The sequence below is a fragment of the Polypterus senegalus genome, chromosome 5, assembly GCF_016835505.1.
Source record: "Polypterus senegalus isolate Bchr_013 chromosome 5, ASM1683550v1, whole genome shotgun sequence".
Lineage (NCBI taxonomy): Eukaryota > Metazoa > Chordata > Cladistia > Polypteriformes > Polypteridae > Polypterus > Polypterus senegalus.
This window is the reverse complement of record NC_053158.1, coordinates 63,600,575-63,622,989: the sequence shown is the minus strand read 5'-3', so window position 1 is coordinate 63,622,989 and position 22,415 is coordinate 63,600,575. Positions and strand designations below refer to the sequence as shown.

The 22,415-nt window shown below is 39.5% G+C and overlaps 1 protein-coding gene across 5 annotated transcripts in view; it reads left to right on the top strand.

The window, feature by feature from the left end:
* The window catches only part of impact (impact RWD domain protein), a 417,506-nt gene that overhangs the window by 318,922 nt on the left and 76,169 nt on the right, over positions 1-22,415 (top strand). For 4 of the 5 annotated variants that reach the window (XM_039754714.1, XM_039754711.1, XM_039754710.1 and 1 more), the window contains one exon: positions 912-968. The exons of the other annotated variant lie outside the window; for it this stretch is intronic. In XM_039754714.1, coding sequence (XP_039610648.1) covers positions 912-968 — 57 coding nt within the window. The remainder of the gene's footprint in view (positions 1-911; positions 969-22,415) is intronic. 5 annotated transcript variants of the gene reach the window in all.

Genomic DNA, 22,415 nt, shown 5'->3' with positions numbered 1-22,415 from the left:
GGGAGCCTACAAAAACACTTCTTAAACACATTGAGGGAGTCAGAAGTTCAAATGGCAGCTTGTCCATCTACTCAGAGCTACACATGAAAAGAGTCTGGATTGAGATTTGATAACACAAACAAGTGACATCACCAGACACCATTCACTAGCAGACCTGAGTTGGGCGAGAAAAGCATAAGACCTTGTGAGTGTCTCCATATAGATAAGTGCTGAACCATTAACATTTCAGTGGGCAACCATCAAGTATTTGAAATTCAAACAGGCTGGTTCAGGTATGCAGTATAGCAAACTGAGAAGAGGAGTGACATGTACCTGTCTGAGCTGAATGAACACAAGACATGCCACTGCTTTTTGAATCAACTACAGGGGCTTGGTAGCACATGCAGGTACTTCTGCCAGTAGAGATTTGCAAAAGCCCAAGACCAATTTGTGGACCAGGAGTTGTGGAAATTAAGGAGAAGTGTGTTTAGCTCTGAAACAAGGAATCACTTCTTTACAGAAGAAGTTGTGGGAATCTGGAGCTACCAAGACATGTAGTTGAAGCAGACATCTTGACAACCTTTAAGAAGTATCTGAATGAGACATTAGGGCAGGTTAAGCTAAACAATGATGGACTGGATGTTCTCCTGTCATTTGTCAAGTAGAGAGTTGCAGAAGACCAAGACCAATGTGTAGACCAGGAGTTGTGTTGCATATTCTGTTAGATATGATATGATCCTGCGGATGTTATTCGGAATTTTATATACAGAATGTTAGAAGCAATTACAACCCCAAATCAGGAAAAGTTGGGACAGTATGGAAAATGCAAAAAAAAAAAAAAAAACTTTTATTTCATGGCAGACAGTATGAACCCAAGATATTTCATGTTTTGTTTGGTCAACTTCAATTAATTTGTTATTTCTACATTTTAGGCCTTCAACACTTTCCAAAAAAACTTGGGACAGAGGCAAATTAGAGCCAGTAATGAGGTAAAAAATGAAATAATGATGTGATTTCAAACAGGTGATGTCAACAGGTGATTGTAATCATGACCTGGTACAAAAACAGTTTTTTATTTGCATTTTCTATACCAGTCTCAACTTTTTCTGATTTGGAGTTGTAAAAAGGCAAATAAAAGGCTATATTATTTTTTAAAATCTGTTGAATATAAATCAAGGGACGTTATACTCAGACTATATATTTTACTAATCAGACTACATATCGCTGCTTTATAAATACACTGAAACTAACCGCATATTGTTTATTAGTTTAATGCATCTGATTGTAATTAACCTGTAACAATATAATGGTCCAGGGAATAGCCATAGTATTCCAAATACCATAACTGCTTTAGCGTTGTTACTGTCACTGCACTTTCTTTTACTTCTTTCAGCTGCTCCTGTTAAGGGTTGCCACGGTGGATCATCTTTTTCCATATTACTCTCACTACACCACTCGGAGTATTTATATCACTGTATCTGAGTGGGAAATCACAGCAACAGCTGATCGGAAAGCAGCATTATCGACATACAGCATCAAGCACACGCTGCCTCAGCCACAGCAAAACGCTTAAGGGACTTTCCCGTACGGACCTTGCAGTTCAGAAACAGTTTCATCCCAAGAACTTTAAATACAGTCAATCAGTCCATCAAGTGGTTCTTTGTAGAACTATTTGTACTTATAAGTACAATCACCTCACTGTAAACTTGCACTACAGTTATAATATTGCACAACCTGCGCCACTTTATAAAGCGCATATTTACATATGATGACAATATCATTTTTAAGATGAAATGCAGCAAAATATGTTGATTATATTATACTGATAAATCTTTAACTTCATTTAAATAATCTGTATTGTTAATAATTAAACGTGAGGACACAGTGCTGCAGCGCTAGCTAGTTCACGGATTGATCCTACCTCGTGCTGTATTCTTGCTGGGCTGACGTGAGACTGGAAGGATAGATGGATAGAATAATTAAACATGTACTATGAAGATATTTTAAAGTTCCTTAAAAGTTTTGAATTGTCATTTTAAGCTTACAGATGGCTTAATGTCTATTACAGAGCTGATTGTGTGGCGATTGGGTATTTGGAGAAAGAAAAGTAAGGACAGGAATTGGAGGTTAGTACGTTTGAAATAGACAGTACTGCAGCAATAATTTCATCGAAGGTCGTGTACAATCACTGCGCCACCATGTTCTCATGTTTAATAACATGCTTTCATTCCTATCATCATGAAAAAGATATCACGTATACATCTCAGTATTTTAATTATTCAGAGAGCTGTAATATTACGAATGTAATGGATTCGTGTCCTGTCGGAGGAAGAGAAAGCGCAGAAGCACATAGAGATTCGCACACATAGAGCAGATAGAAGATCAAATACAAAACAAAGCATTTAACGTGCTACTTTAGTTCTGATGGGATCTGAGAAACTAGTAAATTAAACGATTTTAAGATGAAGTTTTCTCTGTACCCTAATAAGCTTTCATATGACACTCAGACGGTGGACTACAACCTTTTCATGGCGATTTTGATATGCGACAAATTCTTTTTTATTTCGGGCACTGTGTGACTTTGTGAACTTGAGCCTTCGAGTTTCTCCAACACTGTCACTCAATCAAGTTCCTTTTGTTGATTTTACTACTGTTTAAACCAACAAATAGTATGTTTTTCCTTGCCTCCACTTGGTATTCGCTGAAATTCTTATATTTTCCCCTGTACTTTTCCCATTGTCTTTTCACAGAAGGCTGAGCTTAAGGGCTATTTATATTGATTTGCATATTCAAAGAGGCATGATTCTGGGAAGAGTTTGGGCAGGACAACAGGCGTGTGCACGAGCGTTACTTTTCATGCTGATCGGGATTTATGTAGCGGAAGAACTTGGAAGTTTGCGTACGCACAGATTCCTGCATCTGGATTTTTTTGTGCGTACGCACATTCCCGGTTTTGTGCTTACGCCATGTTATAGTGTGAGTTCTACTCATTGCATTATACATGAGGCCCCTGGAGTATTGTGTACAATTCTGGTCATCACTACTTAATTACAGTACTTAAGACATTACAGTACTAGAAAATGTGCAGAAAACAGCAACCAAGTATATCCCAGGACTTAAAAATATGTTGAACTCTGACAGGTTCCGGTCTTAAAAGTTTTTAAAGGCATTAATAAAGTAGATCAAGACTAATTCTTTCAACTATAGTTGAATTCCATACTCAAGGACATCAGTGGAAATTAAGGAGAAGTGTGTTTAGGTCTGAAACCAGGAATCACTTTAGTTGTGGGAATCTGGAACTACCAAGACATGTAGCTGAAACCTTTAAGAAGTATCTGGATACTTTAGGACATTAGGACAGATTAGGCTAAACAATGATGGAATGGATGTTCTCCTGTCATTTGTCAAATTTCTTAAATTCTTATGTTTTAATAAATATTCAAGACAAAGAGACAAATGCAATATTGTTAGTGAAAAATAGATGGTTGTCAATCACCACCCCAAGGTTTCATACTAATTTGGTAGGAGTTGACTATAATGAGCTGAGCTGAACAGAGAAGGGGTGTTGAATATGTAGACTGGCTGGGATAACAAGGAGGTCTGTCTTTGTCAGGTTGTGCACCTTCATCCATGTTGAGATATCAGTGAGACATACCAAGATTGTACTGAAGTTGATTTTGTGTGTTTTTCTGCAGGGAATGACACGTACAGCTCTGTGTCATCAGTGTAGCATGGATATGAGAAGCTATAAAATGGTTGATAGTGCCTCTTATGGTGGTGTACAGAGAGAAGAGGTGATGACCCAATACCTATCCTTGGGATACACTGTGTGCTGGGGTATTGGTTTCTGTTTATATCTTTACACTTTTTTTTCCCATGAATTTCCCAAGGGTCCTTTATTCCCTTTATTATGTATACTTTGCTAGAATCCGTCAAATCCCATAAACTTACCACTCTTAGAAGTTACCCTTCTATAACCTCAAGCAATTAGATATAGTGAAAGAACAAGCAGGCGAAGAAGCTAAGCATTTAATTATATATTTTAGATAATATGCCCAAAGTATGCTCCGGTCTTTGGGTATCCGACAGTGCATGTAGAAATTCCGGCCAAGCAGGATTACATGTGAAAGTGATAAATAAATGAGGCTGTCTGAATATATGTACTATGGCCATGGCATCCTGATAGTTTTGCTGCATGTATCTTGGATTTCCTGGAAATGTGGACGGTAATATGATCATTTCATCTACACGTACGTTGTTATTTTTAGCGTTTGCTTGCAGTGCATCTGACAGTCCTTTGTATTGTTCCACGTGTAAACCATAGGATCGCAATTTATATTGCTCATGGAAATCTGTTTACAGGAGTTGCCTATGGGACAGATGCAAATGTCCCTTTTGGCAGGCGGTTCGCCATCTTCTCCGACGAAAATTGCTGAAACATTGATGTGACATGTTAGGGCATTGTATTGTCATAAATCCTGCCTATGGTTTTCCTCGAAAAGCATTTATACAGATGCTGTTGGATTGGACTGAGCGATTTCATGCATGTGTTGTATGATTTAGCGAAGGGTTGTGGACGCAGAAGGAGGATTAGTGATGGCGGGCAGGGCTCTGTCGTGCGTTCCCATGACGCGGGAGGAGGGTTAGAGTTGGGGGCAGGGCTCTGTCGTGAGTATCCCATGGTCTTAGAGTTGGCGGGCGTGGCTCTGTCGTGCGTATCCCATGGTCGGGCGACTTAGTGAATTATATATATAGATATTAATCTGACTTGTAAATTGAAGTACACACAGGAAATCCCATCCAAGCATAAAGAGAATGTCCAAATGCTACACAGGCATTATGATACAGTCACACTAACCTCTAGAGCTGATATGTCTCCATAGTCATATGTGTAGTCATAATTATTCTGGGTAGAAATTAATATCAGTATGCATATTTAGCTGTGTTTTTTTAAGATTCTGTATGTGGGTGTCTGTAGGTCAGCCATGCAGTAAATTCGTATCTTGTCCATGTGTAAGATAATTAACAGTGTGACATAAAAGGCAGTCATCAACAATCTTGTTTCAGCAGTGCATGTGAATTTATATTTCTGGAGCTTAGTAATAGTAATCATATCCATTGTTAGGCATACAAAAGGTGATAATCATAAATAAAGAGCTCTTTTAAACTTTACAAAGTACAACAAACATTTAATTATTGAAAACCTCTTGTGGAGTTTCAGTTCTTCCCTTTTCTCATGGAAAACAAAGCAAAACAAACTAAAGAACCTTCTTAATTTCAACCTGACAGACTTATATACAGTTTTTGATAAACACCTCTCAGGAAAAATCTGTTTAGCTTAAAATAACGTTTCCCCTAAAAGAGAAACAAAGAAAGTCCTATTTGCTTAACATTGGTTTTACTGTTCTGTTTTGTATAACAGAAAGAAGGGAAGAAATGATTGAAGGAGTCCACTATCCAAAATTGGATATTTTTGTGTACATTACAGAGGGAACACATTGATAAGGGAATGAGCTTTTAAATTGAAAACAGGACTCTGGACCAGAGAATGAGGGGCAGGTCTTCAATTTAAAACTTCGATTCCATGTGAACTCCTTTCTTTTGCATGCCCAGCTCTGATTTTCAAGAAGTTATTATTATTATTAAAAATCCATGCACTTTACCCATTGTGGTGGCTTGAAGCGTGGAGTATGCAATATGAGTAACATGAGATTTTCTTCATGGATGTTTTTATATTGTTTGCTTTGGTCCAGTGTTGGTTGTCTTAGACGCCCATTCTACCAGATAGTGTGTTACCTTCATTCAATTTTTTTCTCAACCATCAGTACAAACCTTATGGAGTAAATGATACGGAAAAAAAAAGTTATTTTTCAGTGGAGAAGTGCTTTAAGTAAACAAGGCATTCGGTAGTTTATGTCTGTCTTCCCACCCCAATTTCCCCACTTGAATTTCCCAACTTACTTGAACATAAGTCCGGTGCTAGTAACTATTTGACACCAGAAGACAATTACACACGCTATTTTTTTCAAAAAGTATCATTTTCTCTCATTTATCTTTGGAAAACAGAAAAAAATAAACCTTCATAGTAAACATCATACTGCAATAAATGTACATGATAAAAATAAACAAAATAATAACGTACATAAATCTTATACATACTGTTTTTAAACTAAGCACTGCTAAGTGATGTTGCATATTTAAAAGGCCCACAAAGAAGTTATTTGGAAGTCTTTTGCTTTTTCTGTTTTTCTTTTTGAACAGTTAACACACAAAAAAAAACAGAGTTGCACAAATAATTATATTTTCCAGTTCACATGAATGTCATAGAGAGGAAATGCAGATTAGTCTTCATCAGGCCGTGTTTGTACTCTGCCTTGTTTCCAGTTTTGTTGAGTAGGCTCCAACAGAAGCCATCACCATCAAATTGGACAGAGAATGTTAGCTTGTTTACTACTATGCACTTGAATTAACAGAGTGAGTTGACCAACTTGTAGAATATTAAAATCTCTAAGCCTGATGACTGGCAATTTCCAAATGTTACCCACAGTGCCACACTAAATTAATGTGGATTTAACAGGTTAACATATGTGGAAATAGCACACCTTGACACAGAAAAAGGTTTGGGGCAGCCTTCCCATATCCTTTGAAGTATGGCTGAAAAATATTCAAAAAAGGTAAATGAAAGGTTGTTACAGATACAAATCCAAAACAGAACTGATTGGCAGAAGGAATATGGCGGTTTTTAAAGTCAGACAGGGGAATTGACGTCATCTGGCCAGGAACCAGAAGTGGTGTTATGTGGACTCGAACCAGATGTGACATCATTGGGCCAGGAATCGAAAGTATCGTCATCTGGCCTGGAACCGGAAATGGTGTCATCAAGTCCAGGTGGAATTTCCCATGTTTGGTCTGCAGGGACAAAAGAGAACGGATTATTGCACTCTGCCATCCCCCGGTTTGGCATAGAACTACCTTCGTTTGAGCCCTTTAGCTGCCTCCCATGCACACATTTGTGACACATAGCATTCTGAAATCCAATTCAGGCAAAAAAAAGCAACATTGGAGTGGGCACCAATTGACTGTAGGACCTTCTTATACACAAGTGGTCTAATTTAGAATTGCTTTTTAACATAACCCACTTATCTATGGGAATGGAAGGAAAGCACTTAAACACAAATGGAGATCATGAAGACTTCACATACACAGAGTAGGATTTTTAATTCATGAAGTAGCAATGTTAACAATTGTATTACCGTAACAGCCATACTAAGTTAAGATCAACTTAAATGGCAAAATCTAAGACTACATTTTTCACTATTTCCAACTATGACGGAAGTTGTTTTATTTGTTAAACTGGACAATATTAGATATCTCAAATACTGCACACTATGTAATTGCCCAGTTTATGTGAAAACATCTTACTGCCAGTGCAGTAAGATGATAATAGTCTATCGCTGTTGTCCTGGCACACTGAGCAACATCCTACAGATAACCACCTGTTGCAGTCTCTCTGAACTTGCATTTCCTACTGTGCTTCTCTCAGAGTGCACCCTGTGACTCTAAAACCATGCTTTTCAAATCCTTTCAAGTTTCTTTTGCAGCAAAGGTCATCAAATTTTTTTACAACTTTGAACCCCATATGCCTAACATGCTGGTGTAGTTTATTTAATAATACATAGAAAATATATTTACTTAACCTGACACTGCTGAAGTTATATTTCACTTTGTATTTTATGGCATTATTTATCAGTACTTTTTACCTTTAATCAATACAGGCCTAACTGGTTATTTTTGAATAAGCAATGTCTTATTGTGCATCCCTTATGGTTGACACAATCCCTCCTGGGAATTGTCATAATTTTCTTCAAATGTTATGAACAAGTGTAGCTGTGCGCTCTCATTTAATGAAGCCTTTACTAGATCCTTAAAGGTATGCAGAGAATAAAGTGTTGCAAAAAGCGGCTCTATTTTCATCGTTAACTTCTATTATTTGACAATTTATCATGTCTTGATTTGGGTCAAATTAACATTACCATCACCCCCCTGCAATGTTTTACACTTTCCTGTAGTTCTTCTTTTAATTTCTTGACTTCAGTCCATATCAAAAATTGTACTCATGGTGGTTCTTACATATCCTTAGATGTGCATCTCTATTTTTCTCTGACAGCATCCATCTCCCAACCTATCCAATCAATGTGTCTCCTCTGCACGTTTATTGTAAAAATCTTTAATTTTATTAGTATATAAATTAATGATGCCTAATCTTCCCCTGAAAAGGGAATCCAGACCGCAACAGGGCGTCCACCCTGGTTATGTTGGGGGCCACGGGTAAAGGGATTGGAAGCCCAGCCCTGTAGGGACCCATGGCCACCGCCAGGTGGCACCTCGGTGCCTGAATATCCCTGGAGCCCAGCACTTCCGCCACACCAGGAAGTGCTGGGGGGAAGACAACAGGGGACACCCGGGAAGCAGCTGGAGCCCATCCGGGTTCCTATTTAAGGGGCCGCCTCCCTTCAGTCAATCGCGGAAGTCGGGTGGAGCTGGAGAGAGGACTGGAGGCAGCCAGGAGAGAGGCATTGAGACTGTGAGGCCTGGACATTATGGAAACGGTGCTGGAGGCACTGGGGTTTGTGGTGCACGTGACTTGTAAATATTGTAAATAAACAGTGTGTGGTGGAGCCAACAATGTCTGTCTGTGTGTGTCCGGGTTCAAGTCCACAATGGCGCCCAACGTGGGGCGATCCGTCTGGTGCAAGACGGGGATCCCCAAATAAATATTTTGTGGACGGCCCGGCGCAGCAGCGGACCCCACACACTCGCCGCGGGAGTGGCCCGTGCACAACCCCGCGGGAGCGTTATCCCCAAAGACCGCCGCCGGACCGCAGAATGGCCATCCCCGGGTGCGGAGGAAGAAGAACGGGCGTCGCCAGAGTGCAGCGGACTCCAATGGCGCGACGGCGGCAGCAGTGGAGGCTGCGAAATCGGAGCCGCTGCAGCTCGAAAACGCGCAGCAGCTGCGAGGCTGCCAGGAGGCATGCCACCGCATCTAGAGAGGGGGAGAGAAGATGGCCGCGGGCCGGATGTCCCGCCCGCTGACAGGCACGGGATTGGCCGGTGTGTCTTGTGTGCCCGCCAATGACGGTACAGAGGCGGGACCAAGGAATTCCAGTCTCGTGCCGGGGGGAAACCCGATTGGGCCAGAGGGAGTGGCCCACAGGAGGCAGACAAAGAGTGTGGCTGATCGACAGGTAGGCCCACCGACGTCTGTCTCCTTGTTTTCGCCGGCGGCTCTGCGCGAGCCGGAGGAGTCCCTTCGGCCCACGGAGTCGCCTTTATTACAGATGCTAAGCGCTCTTGCCATCCAGTTGGAGAAGCTGGAGGGGAAGGCGGTCGCGTCGAGACAGACGCCGTCTGACACGGAGGATCGTGCGACGCTGGAGCCTTTGGCCGGCAGAGTACTGCGAGGAAGGTAGGTCTTGCCGTCCTCGTAAAGCATACAGGGGGATTCGCCGAAAACGGCCGTGACTTTAATAAGGAGGACCGGCAACAAGTAGGCAATTCTTCAACAGCGGACGTGGCAGTGCAGACTGCCTGTGGAGTAAGGAGAGCGAGTCCGCACGGGCTGGCAGGACAGGGGCTGATGAGTGCCCTGTGCTCCAAGCCCGCAGCAGTCTCCTGTCACTCTGCAGGAACGCAGACGGGGCTGGATTTGAGCTTTCACCATGCTCAGACCCAGACCGTGAGGGCGTCCAAGAGGAGAAGGAGGAACCGAGGGGTGAATGCCGGTTCCTCCAATAGGATGGGACGCGACGCTGGGTGCGCGCGTTCGGTGAAGGGCCGTCCTCTGCGGAGGCAGAGGGAAACGCCTGGGTGGCTGGACGAACCGCCTGTGAGAGTGGTCCCAACTAAGACGAAAGGACGGGCATGGAACCTGCGGCGGAGGAGGCAGACAGGCAAGTCGTGGGCTGTCTGTAGGGGGGTAGAGCACTGCCGGTACAGAGACCGACGGGACGCTCGGGGTGAGTGTCCAGGCAGTGCTTCTGGCCCTCCCTTTTCTCTTTTTACAGGGCCGAAGCCCCGACGAGCGCTGGAGCCGACGTCATTAGGAACCTACCCTCCTGGAACGGGCCGATCTGCGGGAGGACTCCCCGCTGGAAGGCCGATGGTGCCCCAGCTGGCGGGGATGGTGGAGGCGAGAGCGGCGCAGACCAGAGGGGTGTGTTGGCATTGGAGGGGGTGCCGAAGTAGGGTGTCCCAGGGTGCCGTGATGGACCCTGGGTGCGTAGTAGGACCCACTCTGGGAACGGACCCACATGTCTTCTCTAGCTTGTACCTCCTCCAGACCGCGAGGGGGCGTCCGCCCTGGTTATGTTGGGGGCCACGGGTAAAGGGCTTGGAAGCCCAGCCCTGTAGGGACCCGTGGCCACCGCCAGGTGGCGCCCCGGTGCCTGAATATCCCTGGAGCCCAGCACTTCCGCCACACCAGGAAGTGCTGGGGGGAAGACGACAGGGAACACCCGGACGGCTTCCGGGTGTGCAGCCGGCACTTCCGCCACACTGGGGCGTGGCTACGGAGGAGTGCTGGGAAGCAGTTGGAGCCCATCCGGGTTCATATTTAAGGGGCCACCTACCTTCAGTCGATAGCGGAAGTCGGGTGGAAGAGAGACGGAGCTGGAGAGAGGACTGGAGGTGGCCAGGAGAGGCATTGAGACTGTGAGGCCTGGACATTGGGGAAACGGTGCTGGAGGCACTGGGGTTTGTGGTGCACATGACTTGTAAATATTATTGTAAATAAACGGTGTGTGGTGAAAATATGATGTCCGTCTGCCTGTGTCCGAGGCCCAGTCCACAATCTCTAAATCAATTCTTTTGTTTAGATTGGGTTGGGCTTGTCACAAGGAAGCAAACTTACCTACAATTATTCAATGGAAAATAAAAATAAAAATACCACAGTGATGATAAGAATTCTCAGAACATGCCTAAATTTAATTCACCATACCTTCAAGAAGACACTTTGATATTTTTTTCTAATTACACAAGCAGAACCATTTTCCGTGTGTGTGTATTATGATGAGTTGATCATAATGAGTTATGAGTTACAATGATATTAGACTGAGACAGTACCCAAAAAGGTCACAGAGGAAAGAGATAAGGTTGTGCTCGCAGTGGCTAGTCTGGAGACCAGGTTACTGTCAAGAGGAAAGGCACTGGCAGGTGACAGTTAAATTCTTCCACATACCTTAGCAAGTTTTTTGTCAAAGTTGTCATTTTAGGCAGATGTATTTGATATTCCTCCGGGGAGTTATTGAGCAGATCACTCTACAGTTGGGATCATTAATAGGTGACTCTCAGTTATCCATCTCTAACCCTTTTTTCAGTTATATTAAAATTATGTAGAATTTGAAAAGTGTTAGTTATCTATAAAATCAGGCACATGCAGAGAGTTTGAAAGGGGCGGGTTCTCAATGCAAGGTTACCAAGATGCACAGGGCACAGGAGGGAATTCATAACAAAATTAAATAATTAATTTCTATATTTGTTGGTATGATTCCACAGTGCTTGGATTTCAAATATGGAATATGCAGGTATTGTGTCTGTTATTTAAAAATCCTGCTTGGTTTAACTTAATAAAGTTAAAATCATGCTGCTTTTTTAAGTTAAAAAACAAACTTTTGTTATTGTCACATTTATTCCATTCTGAATTAGTTTGGAAATAAAAATGCATGATTTGAGTTTGCTTTACGAGGACTATTATGTTAGTTTGCGGCAAGTCAGCTGAGCTGTAATTGTCTTAACCTGTGCTATGCATTTGAATGATAGCAAAATCAATTGCCTTTTAATTCAGCACCATACATGGCTGGAGGATTTGCACTCATCTGAATGTAATGTATATTGCTACACAAAGGTATGTTGGAAAAAATATAATAAAAATGGGAGCAGGGAATTTGTAACATTAAAGCGTCAGGAGTTTGTGACATTGGACATTCAAATTAATTTGAATTGTCCATTAAATGTTACTGTTATGTTTCCTACATACTGTATACTGATGCATGCATTAATATGAGAACAGAAATATCAAAAACCTGAAAAAGTGATTTTCTGACAACCTGATTTGAAAAGTGTATTGCTCTAAAGGCAGATTAAAAGGATTTATGAAATTAAAATATTGGAGTAATCTTGGTATTCACCAATTCTTTGGAACTAATATAATGTATAAATATTTTATTTTTAGTATTGATTTTAAGCAGTATTTGTTTTTTGGTTACTGGGCAGTGAAGAATATATGTAGTGCATTCATATGGTAAAATAAGTAAAGTAGACCATGATAAACATGCTGTTTTTATAAGCATGTCTTGCTTTGACTTAATTTGTATATGACGTGAACAAGTGGGTGACTGGATGAGAGAGTCCTGAAGTGAATGAGCAAGTGTGTCTGTTACACTGTACGAGACGTGTGTGTGTGTTGTTTGGCCCAAAAAGTATTTGTTTTGTGTGAATTGTGCCCCAAAAATTTTTTTGTAAGTTTCCTGAGAACTAAACCCTTTTCCTAAAGGGGTAATGAGGGCAGAGAGGTTGAAAGACCTTCAAGCTTCAGCAATCCCTATCCCCAGAATGATTCTGTGCTTTGGCTTTAGAGTGGAGTTTAGGACGTTTTGAGCCCCACGGATTTAGGACTGTGTGTTGGCTCAGCCCCTGGCTTTGCCTTTTTCCCCCATGTATCTTTTTTTGGAACTGAGAATCATGTTGTGGTTATGTGATAAAAGGTGCAAGAGAAATATAAGAGACCTCCTAGCTAGATGCCTTTTATTGTTAATACATTGTGGTTTTATAGCAGAAGGCTTTTGGGGTCACCCTATCTCTTATTTTCTATCACCCTATTTCCCATAATCTCTAGACCACGGGTGTCGAACTCCAGGCCTGGAGGGCTGCAGCGGCTACAGGTTTTCATTCTAACCCTTTTCCTAATCAGTGACCTGTTCTCACTGCTAATTCACATTTTAATAGCCCTGTTAGAAGGACTCAACAACAAAAACAACATTTATTTATATAGCACATTTTCATACAAAAAGTAGCTCAAAGTGCTTTACATACTGAAGAAAAGAAAAATAAAAGACAAAATAAGAAATTAAAATAAGACAACATTAGTTAACATAGAAAAGTCCTCTGAATTGATTTGTTTCCTCATTAAAATGCAGCCAAACAGAAATAAGACGTGAAACAAGCCAACAGATGACCAGCTAAACTGGGGCTTCAAACTCCAACCGGTTTCTTAAGCCAATTCTTGCTGTTAATTAAACTCGTTAGTTATTTAATTCAACAGCTTGTTGTTGCTCTCATTCTGCCACAGCTGACATTACCAAAACTGTTGATTTTCTGTTTTTCATTGGAACATCGTCAAAGTGTTTTGGTGAGTTGTGAGATCAACCTTGCTGAGACCTTCACCTTTCTTTATTTTCAGATATTGTGTGATGTGGCGGCTTGTTTTGTGTCTCGTTATTGTTTGGCTGCTAATTAAGGAAAAAGAAACAACTAAAGGGCCTGAGTCAAGTTAATTATAAGAAGTAATTAGCAGCAAAAACTGGTCACTAATTAAGAAGATGGTTATAATGAAAACCTGCAGCCACTGCGGCCCTCCAGGACTGGAGTTTGACACCCCTGCTCTAGACCCCAGGCAGAAAGATAGAGCAGTAAGTCAGCGGGTGGGGGGGAAGGTTTAGGTACTTTACTTTAACATTCTTAATATTCTTAATGTGCCAAACGCAGAAACAAATTAAATGGATCTTTATTAGCTGTCATAGACGATGCTGGTCGACAAACACATTCGGTCTATTAGGGTCATTTTGCTGCTGCTCATACACCTCAAGGCATGGGTCATTATACTGACTGTTCTTCCTGTTTCCTCATCTGCTGCTTGAAGCTGCTGACTTTTTAAAGCTTGTCTGGGGCAAGGTGAACACCCCTAGCCTTTTTGACAAACCATATCAGTAAATATTTACAAGTTAAATGGTTTTGGGGCCTCACGTTTTACAAACATGGAAAGTCCAGAAAATCACCATTTGGCTATATTTACAGTTTTTACCTTTGTTAAAATAAAATCATGCTTGACTGCCCATTTGCCAGAAAGTTTCTAATTTTCAAGCTTGTCTTCTCCGTCTTCTATCTTTTAACATGTTTTGCATGGTTTGTGCAGACTGCTATTACAAAGATCAGAAGTTCATAGTCATTGATTCTAACAGTGCACTTGGCATCTTCAAAATACTTTTAACACACCCTTAACAAGATTGCCCAACAATTGTGCTTAGATCACTTTCTGATAGCCAGCTCTCAAGTGATTCCAGTGATTCTAGTGCACTTTACTTAACTCTTTTGGACTTAGCTTTATTTCTGTTTTGTATTGCCTATAATGATGCTTCACGTGCCTTGTGTTTGTCTGTTTTTAAAACACTCTTTTAAATTTACAGCTTCATTAATAGCCACTTCTACCTGCCCAATATGGCTTCTCCCTGGCTGCTTCTTTTAGTCGGCTGTCACACAAATAACTGATCTGTCCACTGAGTGCCAGGGCGCAGCACTCTTTTTGTGTGGCTTAGTTTCTTTGCCAGTGAAGCACATGTGAGGAAGTCATTCTGTGTAGATGATCTCCCCTGAAGTTGTGGGTGGGCGCTATACTGATGACAGAATAGGACAGGACAGAAACAGAGCCCAGGTCATACAGTATTCTGGCACATTGACTTCAGAGTAGAATGGTTAGCTTGAACAAAGGGGAAGAAGAAAGGGTCAGTGTCTGGAGTGAGACACAGGAGATGGAAAGTGGGGTGTGTTTTCAGTGCTTTTGAGGTGATTTAGTGATCAGATCCACCAGTAATATATGGTACTGGCACCTGTATAGTTAAACCCAGAGGAGCTGCCAGTAGTTGTTTTGCCCTCTTGTCATTAATATAGTTGTGTTTTGCATGAATGAGCTTGTGTAATACAATCTGTAATTTTACAGTTCAGTAATTAGGTTTGTCCTTAATTCTTTGATCTTCAGCAGTGAACAACACTGCTCATATTGTGGGGGTACATTTTAAATTCATTCTGCCTAAGCTAATTTACACAGAAGCTCTTCGATACCATGCACTTTTTGACATGTTCATGCTAATTCGCAGTAAATCCATCCCTTACTTTTCTCCCTTTCTTCTGTTCTTGCCTTTGTTTACTATGATTTGGTGTTTTACGAATACTTGTATTCAAAGGGTTGTTATTATATAAATTATCATTCTAACTATGTATAATAGCTTTCAGTTGATGTAAAGAAAAAGTTGTTTGTTTTACAGTATTGTATATATGAAAATTATTGATTTTTTTTTAATTAAGCCTAAAAATGCTAATTAATGCAAACCTAATATATTTTAGGACAGCTGCCCTTTCATCATTTTTAATTATAGTAGAAATATGTGTTAAATTGTGCATTCATATTTTTCAACTATTGTACACAGTTACTGATATAGTAAAATCCACCCATCTGCACAAGAGGTATTGGTGCTAACCACTGCGTCACCCCACTGCCCAATATCTCAGAATTGTTTGCACTTTTGCACCATTAATTTAGAGCAGTTAACAGTGGTAGGGTTTGAACAAACAATCTTAAGCTTTATAGTCTGAAATCTTTGCCATTAAGCTAATTAATTAACTATACTATACTATTAATTAATATACCGTAGACACATAACCCACATTTGCGACATTCTCTTTGTTTTTTTGTTGTTTTTTTATGATTTATTTTTGTGTGCATATATGTGTTTGAAAGATGTTTAAGATTTGACAAAGCCCCTGGCCTGGCATGTGGTTGTAATAACATCTTTAGGTCAGCTCAAAGGCATATTGATAGATGATACTTTCTACAACATTTTAGCACCTGTATATTTAATGTTTACATTGCCTATAAAAAGTATTCATCCCATTGAAAGTTTTAACATTTTATTATTAGACAACATTGAATCACAATGGATTTAATTTGGCTTTTTTGACAGCAGAAAAAGGCACTTTAATGTCAAAGTGAAAACAGATTTCTGCAAAGTGGTCTGCATTAATTATATGGTGGATATAGAAAGTATTCAGACCCCTTCACTTTATTCATATGTTGGTATGTTGCAGCCATGTGTGAAAATCATTTACGTTTATTTTCCCCTATATCAAGTAACGCTCAGTACCCCATAATGACAAAGCAAAAAAGGATTTTAGAAATGTTTGCAAATTATTGAAGAGAAGAGAAAATTAGTTTAAATGGTTTTAGCCTAAGGCTGCTACATAAGTGGTCTGAATACTTTCTTAATCAACTGTATAAAACACATTGATCACTTAAGTAGTCACCCCCTCAAGTTGGTATTTAGTAGAGGCTTCTTTGGCAGCCCTGACAGCCTTGAGTCTGTGTGCTTTGCCTCTATTAGCTTGGCACATCTGGTTGCTGACATTTATTTCCCATTTTCCCTTGTAAAACTGCTCAAGCTTTGTCAACAACAACAACAACAACAACATTTATTTACATAGCATGTTTTCATACAAAGTAAAGCTCAAAGTGCTTTACAAGATGAAGAGGGAAAAAAGAAAAATAAAAAAATAAGATTAGGTAATACTAAGTAACAAAGAAAGTAAAGTAAGGCCCAATGGCTGGCCAGGAGGACAGAAAAACAAACAAACAAAAAAAAAACTCCAGAGGGCAGGAGAAAAGAAATAAAAACCAAAATCTGCAGGGTTTCCGAGGCCACGAGACCACCCAGCCCACTAGGCATTCTACCAAACAAAAATGTCAGGTTGCATGTTGATCATTAGGCAACAGCCTTTATCAAATCCAGCCACCAATTCTCAATTGAACTGAGATCAGCCTCTGACTCTGGGACATTAACATTGTTGTTTTAAAGCCATTCCTGTGCTGCTTTGGCTTTATGCTTGAAGTTGTTATCTTGTTATAAAACACATCTCCTAAGGTTCAGGTTTCTTACAGACTCCATCAGGTTTCGCACCAGGATTTTCCTACTGTATTCATTTTACCCTGTACCCTCATAAGCCTTCCTGAGCCTCCTGCCAGAGAAGCCTCCCTACAGAATGATGCTTTCACCACCATGCTTCGCAGTGGAGATGGGGTGTGTGGCTTATGCCAAATATAGTGTTGAGTCTGTTGGACAAAAAACTGTATCTCGGTTTCATCATACTACAGGATTGTCTTCCAGCTGGCTTCAGAGTCTCCCATGTGCTTTCTGTGTGTGTTTTATAACAGTGACTTTCTCTATGCCACTATTTTATAATGCTACAAATGGCCCAGGCAATAGTGTTTGTATGTGTAGTCACTCCAGTTTCAGGCTCTTTGGTTACAAAGTTCACACTGGTCTCTTGTTTGTTTCATTAGCCTTCTTCTTGCTTAGTCCATCATTTTTTGTAGAGAATTTTTCCTGCTTTCCACAAATGTGCAGTTGTGCCATACTCACTCATTTCTTAATGATTGATTTAACTGGTGATATTCAGTGACTTAGATATTTTCTTGTCGTCATTCACTTACTTGTTCTTTTCAATTGCCTTTTCACAGAGTTGCTTCATGTGTTCTTTTGTCTTCATTGTGTAGCTTAGGCCACCAAACTGACTCACCACAATTCTGGCCCTCCAGGACCATATTACAGAAATTTGTTTTCACTTTGATATTAAAGAGATCAGTGTCAAAAAACCCAAAAGTGATGCAATGTGATATGATGATAAAATGTAAACGTGATTTCCAAGGGGTTGAGTACTGTTAATATTTGCTGATAATTAATTATCTTGTTAATATTTGCTGATAATTAATTATCTTGTTAATATTTGCTGATAATTAATTATGCTTACAGGTGTCATATGCAATGGTCACATTCTGTGAAGTGCAGAGCACATCATTCATTTGTCGTGTCATAGGCTATGTCTCTGATCGGGTTTGGTTTTACTTTTATAGCAGGTGGTGGACCAAACGTTTTCTGACTATTACAGTATATATATCAGGATCATGTTCCATTTATATTCACTAGGGTTAGGACAATTGAGTTAATGTAAATGTGTTATTTTGTGCACATTTTTTGATTAAGTTCTTTAAAAGAAAAAGAGTGTGTTATGAATGGTGTGATGCATCAGAATCTTCAGTTCTGGTACAGTTCAGTACTATACTAGAAATAAGTGAAACTTTAGAAACAAAATATATGAGAAATAAATAAATATCTGTATAGACTTATTGAATTAAAATAATAATCTGTTTTTGCCCACCATTGGCTGGCGCTGTCATTTTTTTTTTGCATCACTTTCTCAGATAGTAAAATAAGAGGGACTCAAGCTGGAAGGACATCTTTCTAAATAGTATACTTAATATGAATGTGTGCAAATAACAGAAAAGCAGAAAAATATAAAAAATTGGAGATACAAGTCAGAACACTCATGCTGCACTAGTCCAGGCTGACATCAGGTTTGGGAACGTTCTTGGCTGTAAACCCTGGAAACAAAGAGGGAGCTTTTCATGCAGATCAGTGGTGGACTTAGAAGAAGTCTTGCAGAGGAAGAGGACCAACAATCGGCCTTTGGTGTAAACTTAATCTCTTTTCCTTGTGTCCCTATAATGTTTGGCACACTTATATGTATGTAACAAAATGTTTTTAGCATTATATGATGGGGTAGAGCAGTTGTTTTATTACCCTTGAAGGTACAGTCTGAACAGGATGGTCTTTTGTATAGTTACCTCATATGGGTGTGTGTGTGTATGACTGTGCCATGTTAATGAGCTGGCATGTAATCCATTAGTTGCTTCCTGCCTTTGCACACAAGTTTCCTGGCATAGGCTATAGGTTATTAGGGCCTCGTAATGAAAAAATTAGGTTCAGAAAATAAATCTGTGGGCAAACAGCCATTTTTGTAGTATTTTGGTATTTTTCACTTGCTGTATTTGGCAAATTAGTCACATTGGTTTCATAACATACATAACCAGTCATAGGTTTGGAAACACCCGGAAGCTTTTGTGTTTTTAATGGATGTTGATGCCTTTTTTGTCAAGATACCATGACATTAATTAATAAGGGATCATTTCAAGCAGTAATGGCCTCTAGAAACACAATGATGTCTTGGCTCTATTTTTAAAATAATTTAATGGTATCTAGATAGAAAAAGTATCAATTTCCATCAAAAACACGAAAATGTCTGAGTGTGTCAAAACTATTGACTGGTGGGATATATATGCTACATATTGCAGTTAAAACATTTTTAAAGTAGAAATATTTACTGCTTATTATTATGAAGTAATGTATAATCCAGTAAATACTGAGAAATTTCAGAAATGCAGGATGTGCAGATGCTGTCCTAGCTCTCTGATATCCAAGCCAGACGTTCTTATGGTGGTTATTTGTTTTTATTATAATATATATTTATGTGTGTGTTTTTATTTATTCATTTGCTTTTTGGATCTTCAGTTAAATTTTAATTGTCTCTTGAAGACAAATAGCGTATATTCCAATCTAACATAAAATTGTTGCTTTTCTTTTAAATCTCTAATGATCTATGCATGCAGAACACTTTATTACCATTTTAAAACATATAAAACCAAGAATAAGTCCATTTAATCAGGTGAAGAAGTTTTGAATAATAATCTATATACATAAAGCAGAGCAAGGAAAGGCTTCTTGTGAAGATCAGAATAATGAATAATTGAAAGAAAGAGTCATTAAATTCACAGAAGTCAGTGTCATACCACTAGCTGTTTAAAACAACCTTCCAAAGAATTCCCATTTGTCAAAGTAAAATGGCACACATGATAATGACTTTGAGCCAAAGGTAGCTTTAATTAAGGCTCATTTCTAGGCCCAGGAGAAGTGCTGTGCTTTTGCAGAGTGTAATGCTGCAGGGAGCCAATTCAACTGTAACTCATACGTTCTACAGATCAAGCCTGGCTCACACATAACCTCTGACTTTAAGGGCTCAGAAATTACCACTTTCAGGTAGGACCACAGATGCAGCAGGAGCATTTTTTTCACCTTATTCTTAATTTAATAGGATTAGGCTGATTGGAAAATTACATTAATTGAGCGTTCATTTCGAAATCCTTTCATTATAAAGAAACAATTAAAGATTCATTTGAATGTTGAATGTTAAAACTGAATTAGTTTTAATGAGTTTTTCCAAAGTAAAACGGTGCTAGAAATGAATAGCAAACAGGAAGAAAGCACAGCAGATTACTCTTTAGTAAAACTGGATTCACCTCTTTGTAGAAATAATGTGTTAAATTGCCATGTACAACTTTCTCACAATGAGGATGTCACTCTCAGTAATTCAGCTTACTAAAGCAATTATATGGTCATTATTATCCAAACCCCAAAGGTAGGCTGAAATGCTACACTAATTCTTGAAACTAATTCTACAAAGGCCTTAAATGTATTGTTAATATGCTAATTAATTTACAGCTTGCAATTCATTTTCAAGGATCTATACATGATTACAGAATACAAGTGCATCTTATTAAAATTAAAGAAGTATATCATTTTTATTTCTGTTTGGCATGCTTTTTTAAATGAATCTACATTGTTACCATACACAGGTTTTTATTTTAAGCTGATCAAGCGCAGTATATGTTGGAAATCAATTGTATTTGGCAGGCAGTGCAAGCTGCCACTCTGCAAATCCTCAGAGCTGAATATAAAGCTGAACATTCCAACATTTCACATTCAGTAAAGCCACAATTAAGTGTTTGAAACTTCATATGTCAAAAGATGCAATGCAGCCAGATTCCAATGACTTATCCTTCATTGTTCATGCACCTGCTGCCAAGAACACTGCTGCTGTGCTCATTACGTGGCCTCTTCTTCTTAATTTAATATGTTCATGCCATAGTACACAACTGTGGTAGAAAGACTTGTGTGGTCAGGGTTTTATTTAGTTTAGTTTTCAAATTAATCAACAAGCCTAAGTGTAGGTTTTCTGCTATAAAAAAGTTCACAGTCAAAGCCAAAACTGGCATTTTTCATTTCTAAATCTTCCACCTACGTTAGCACTGAAGCTTCTGACTACTGTTTAGCAGGTGTTCTGATGCCATTTCACACAGATGGCTCAAAAGAACAGTTGCACTTCTGTACACTTTTCACATCTGGAACAGAATAATTCTGCTACAGAGAGAGAGATGCACCTGGCTGTGATCAGGTAGTGGAAAAATGGCACCATGTTACAATGGTTAGTGCTGTTTCACAGCTCCAGAATACTAGCTTTAATTCCTAGTTAGCACAGTTGGTGTGGAGTTTTTCCATGCTCAGCATAAAAGACAGGCAGGTTAGGTTGGTTGCCATGTGTCAATTAATCCAGTGCCTAAGTGAGTGTGCACTGCCATGAACTGTCTAGAATCCCGTTTTGTACCAAATCTATCATGGATAAGCTGTAGCACCCTGCAACCCTGAGTTGAAGTAAGTCTATTTGGAGTGCTGAGTGAGAAATGGAGTTTGCTGATTTAGTTGCTGCTTTATTCTTCATAGGCTTTACCAGAATCCAGCTATACAACTGACACCTAAAGGTACAGGCCATATGAAAATGATTACAGCATCCATTGTTACTTTGCTTTCTCCTTGAAGCTACTTACATCTCAGAGAACTGAAGATGATAGCTAGCTGTCTGTTTAGACTTCTTCTTTCAAAGGTAAATCGTGCCAATGAGGAGTTCAATATGGTGGCTCTTACTTCTTATTTACAATTGGAAGAATTCACTGCTACTTCTGAAAGCCACGCAGTCTCAGAAAGGCAAAGGTTGGCCAAAAGACAGAAACAAGCAACTGCCTTTAGTATAACAAATACCTTGCACTGAGATGTGACCACATCCCAATATATTATTGTTCTACATGTTTTGCTTGTGTATGAAAGTTTGATCATTTATTGAAAAGCTTCACATTAATAGTCTACATGTACCTAATAGCAATATGCCATTATGTAGCTTCAAGATTTTTAAAGACAGATGTGCAAATATTCAAACAATATTTTAAATATAAAATATTCTGATGTCTCTTTTTTATTAATGGTCTAATTGCTCAATTGGTTTAATCCAGAGATGTGTGTGTGTGTGTTATATAGCGTAACTGAACATGCCTGACCATACTTTTTAGATTGTTCAGAAATGTAATTAGATTTACAGCATTAAACATTTAAATGGAATGAATTTATTGACAAAGTCAAAGGAGGGAACAATATGTTGCAATATATTGGACAACTGAATCACAATGTTCAATATTTCAAAACATAAAAAAGTACAGTATTGTTATCTCATGTCCCAAGTATCAACAACACACTGTAATACAGGACCCTGACAATTCCCATTCCTAAGATTGGAATTGTTTTTGATTTACTATATCAATCCCCAAGGGGAAATTGTCTTTTCACATAAGCTTTTGGGGTCAGAGCGCATGGTCAGCCTTTGTACAGCAC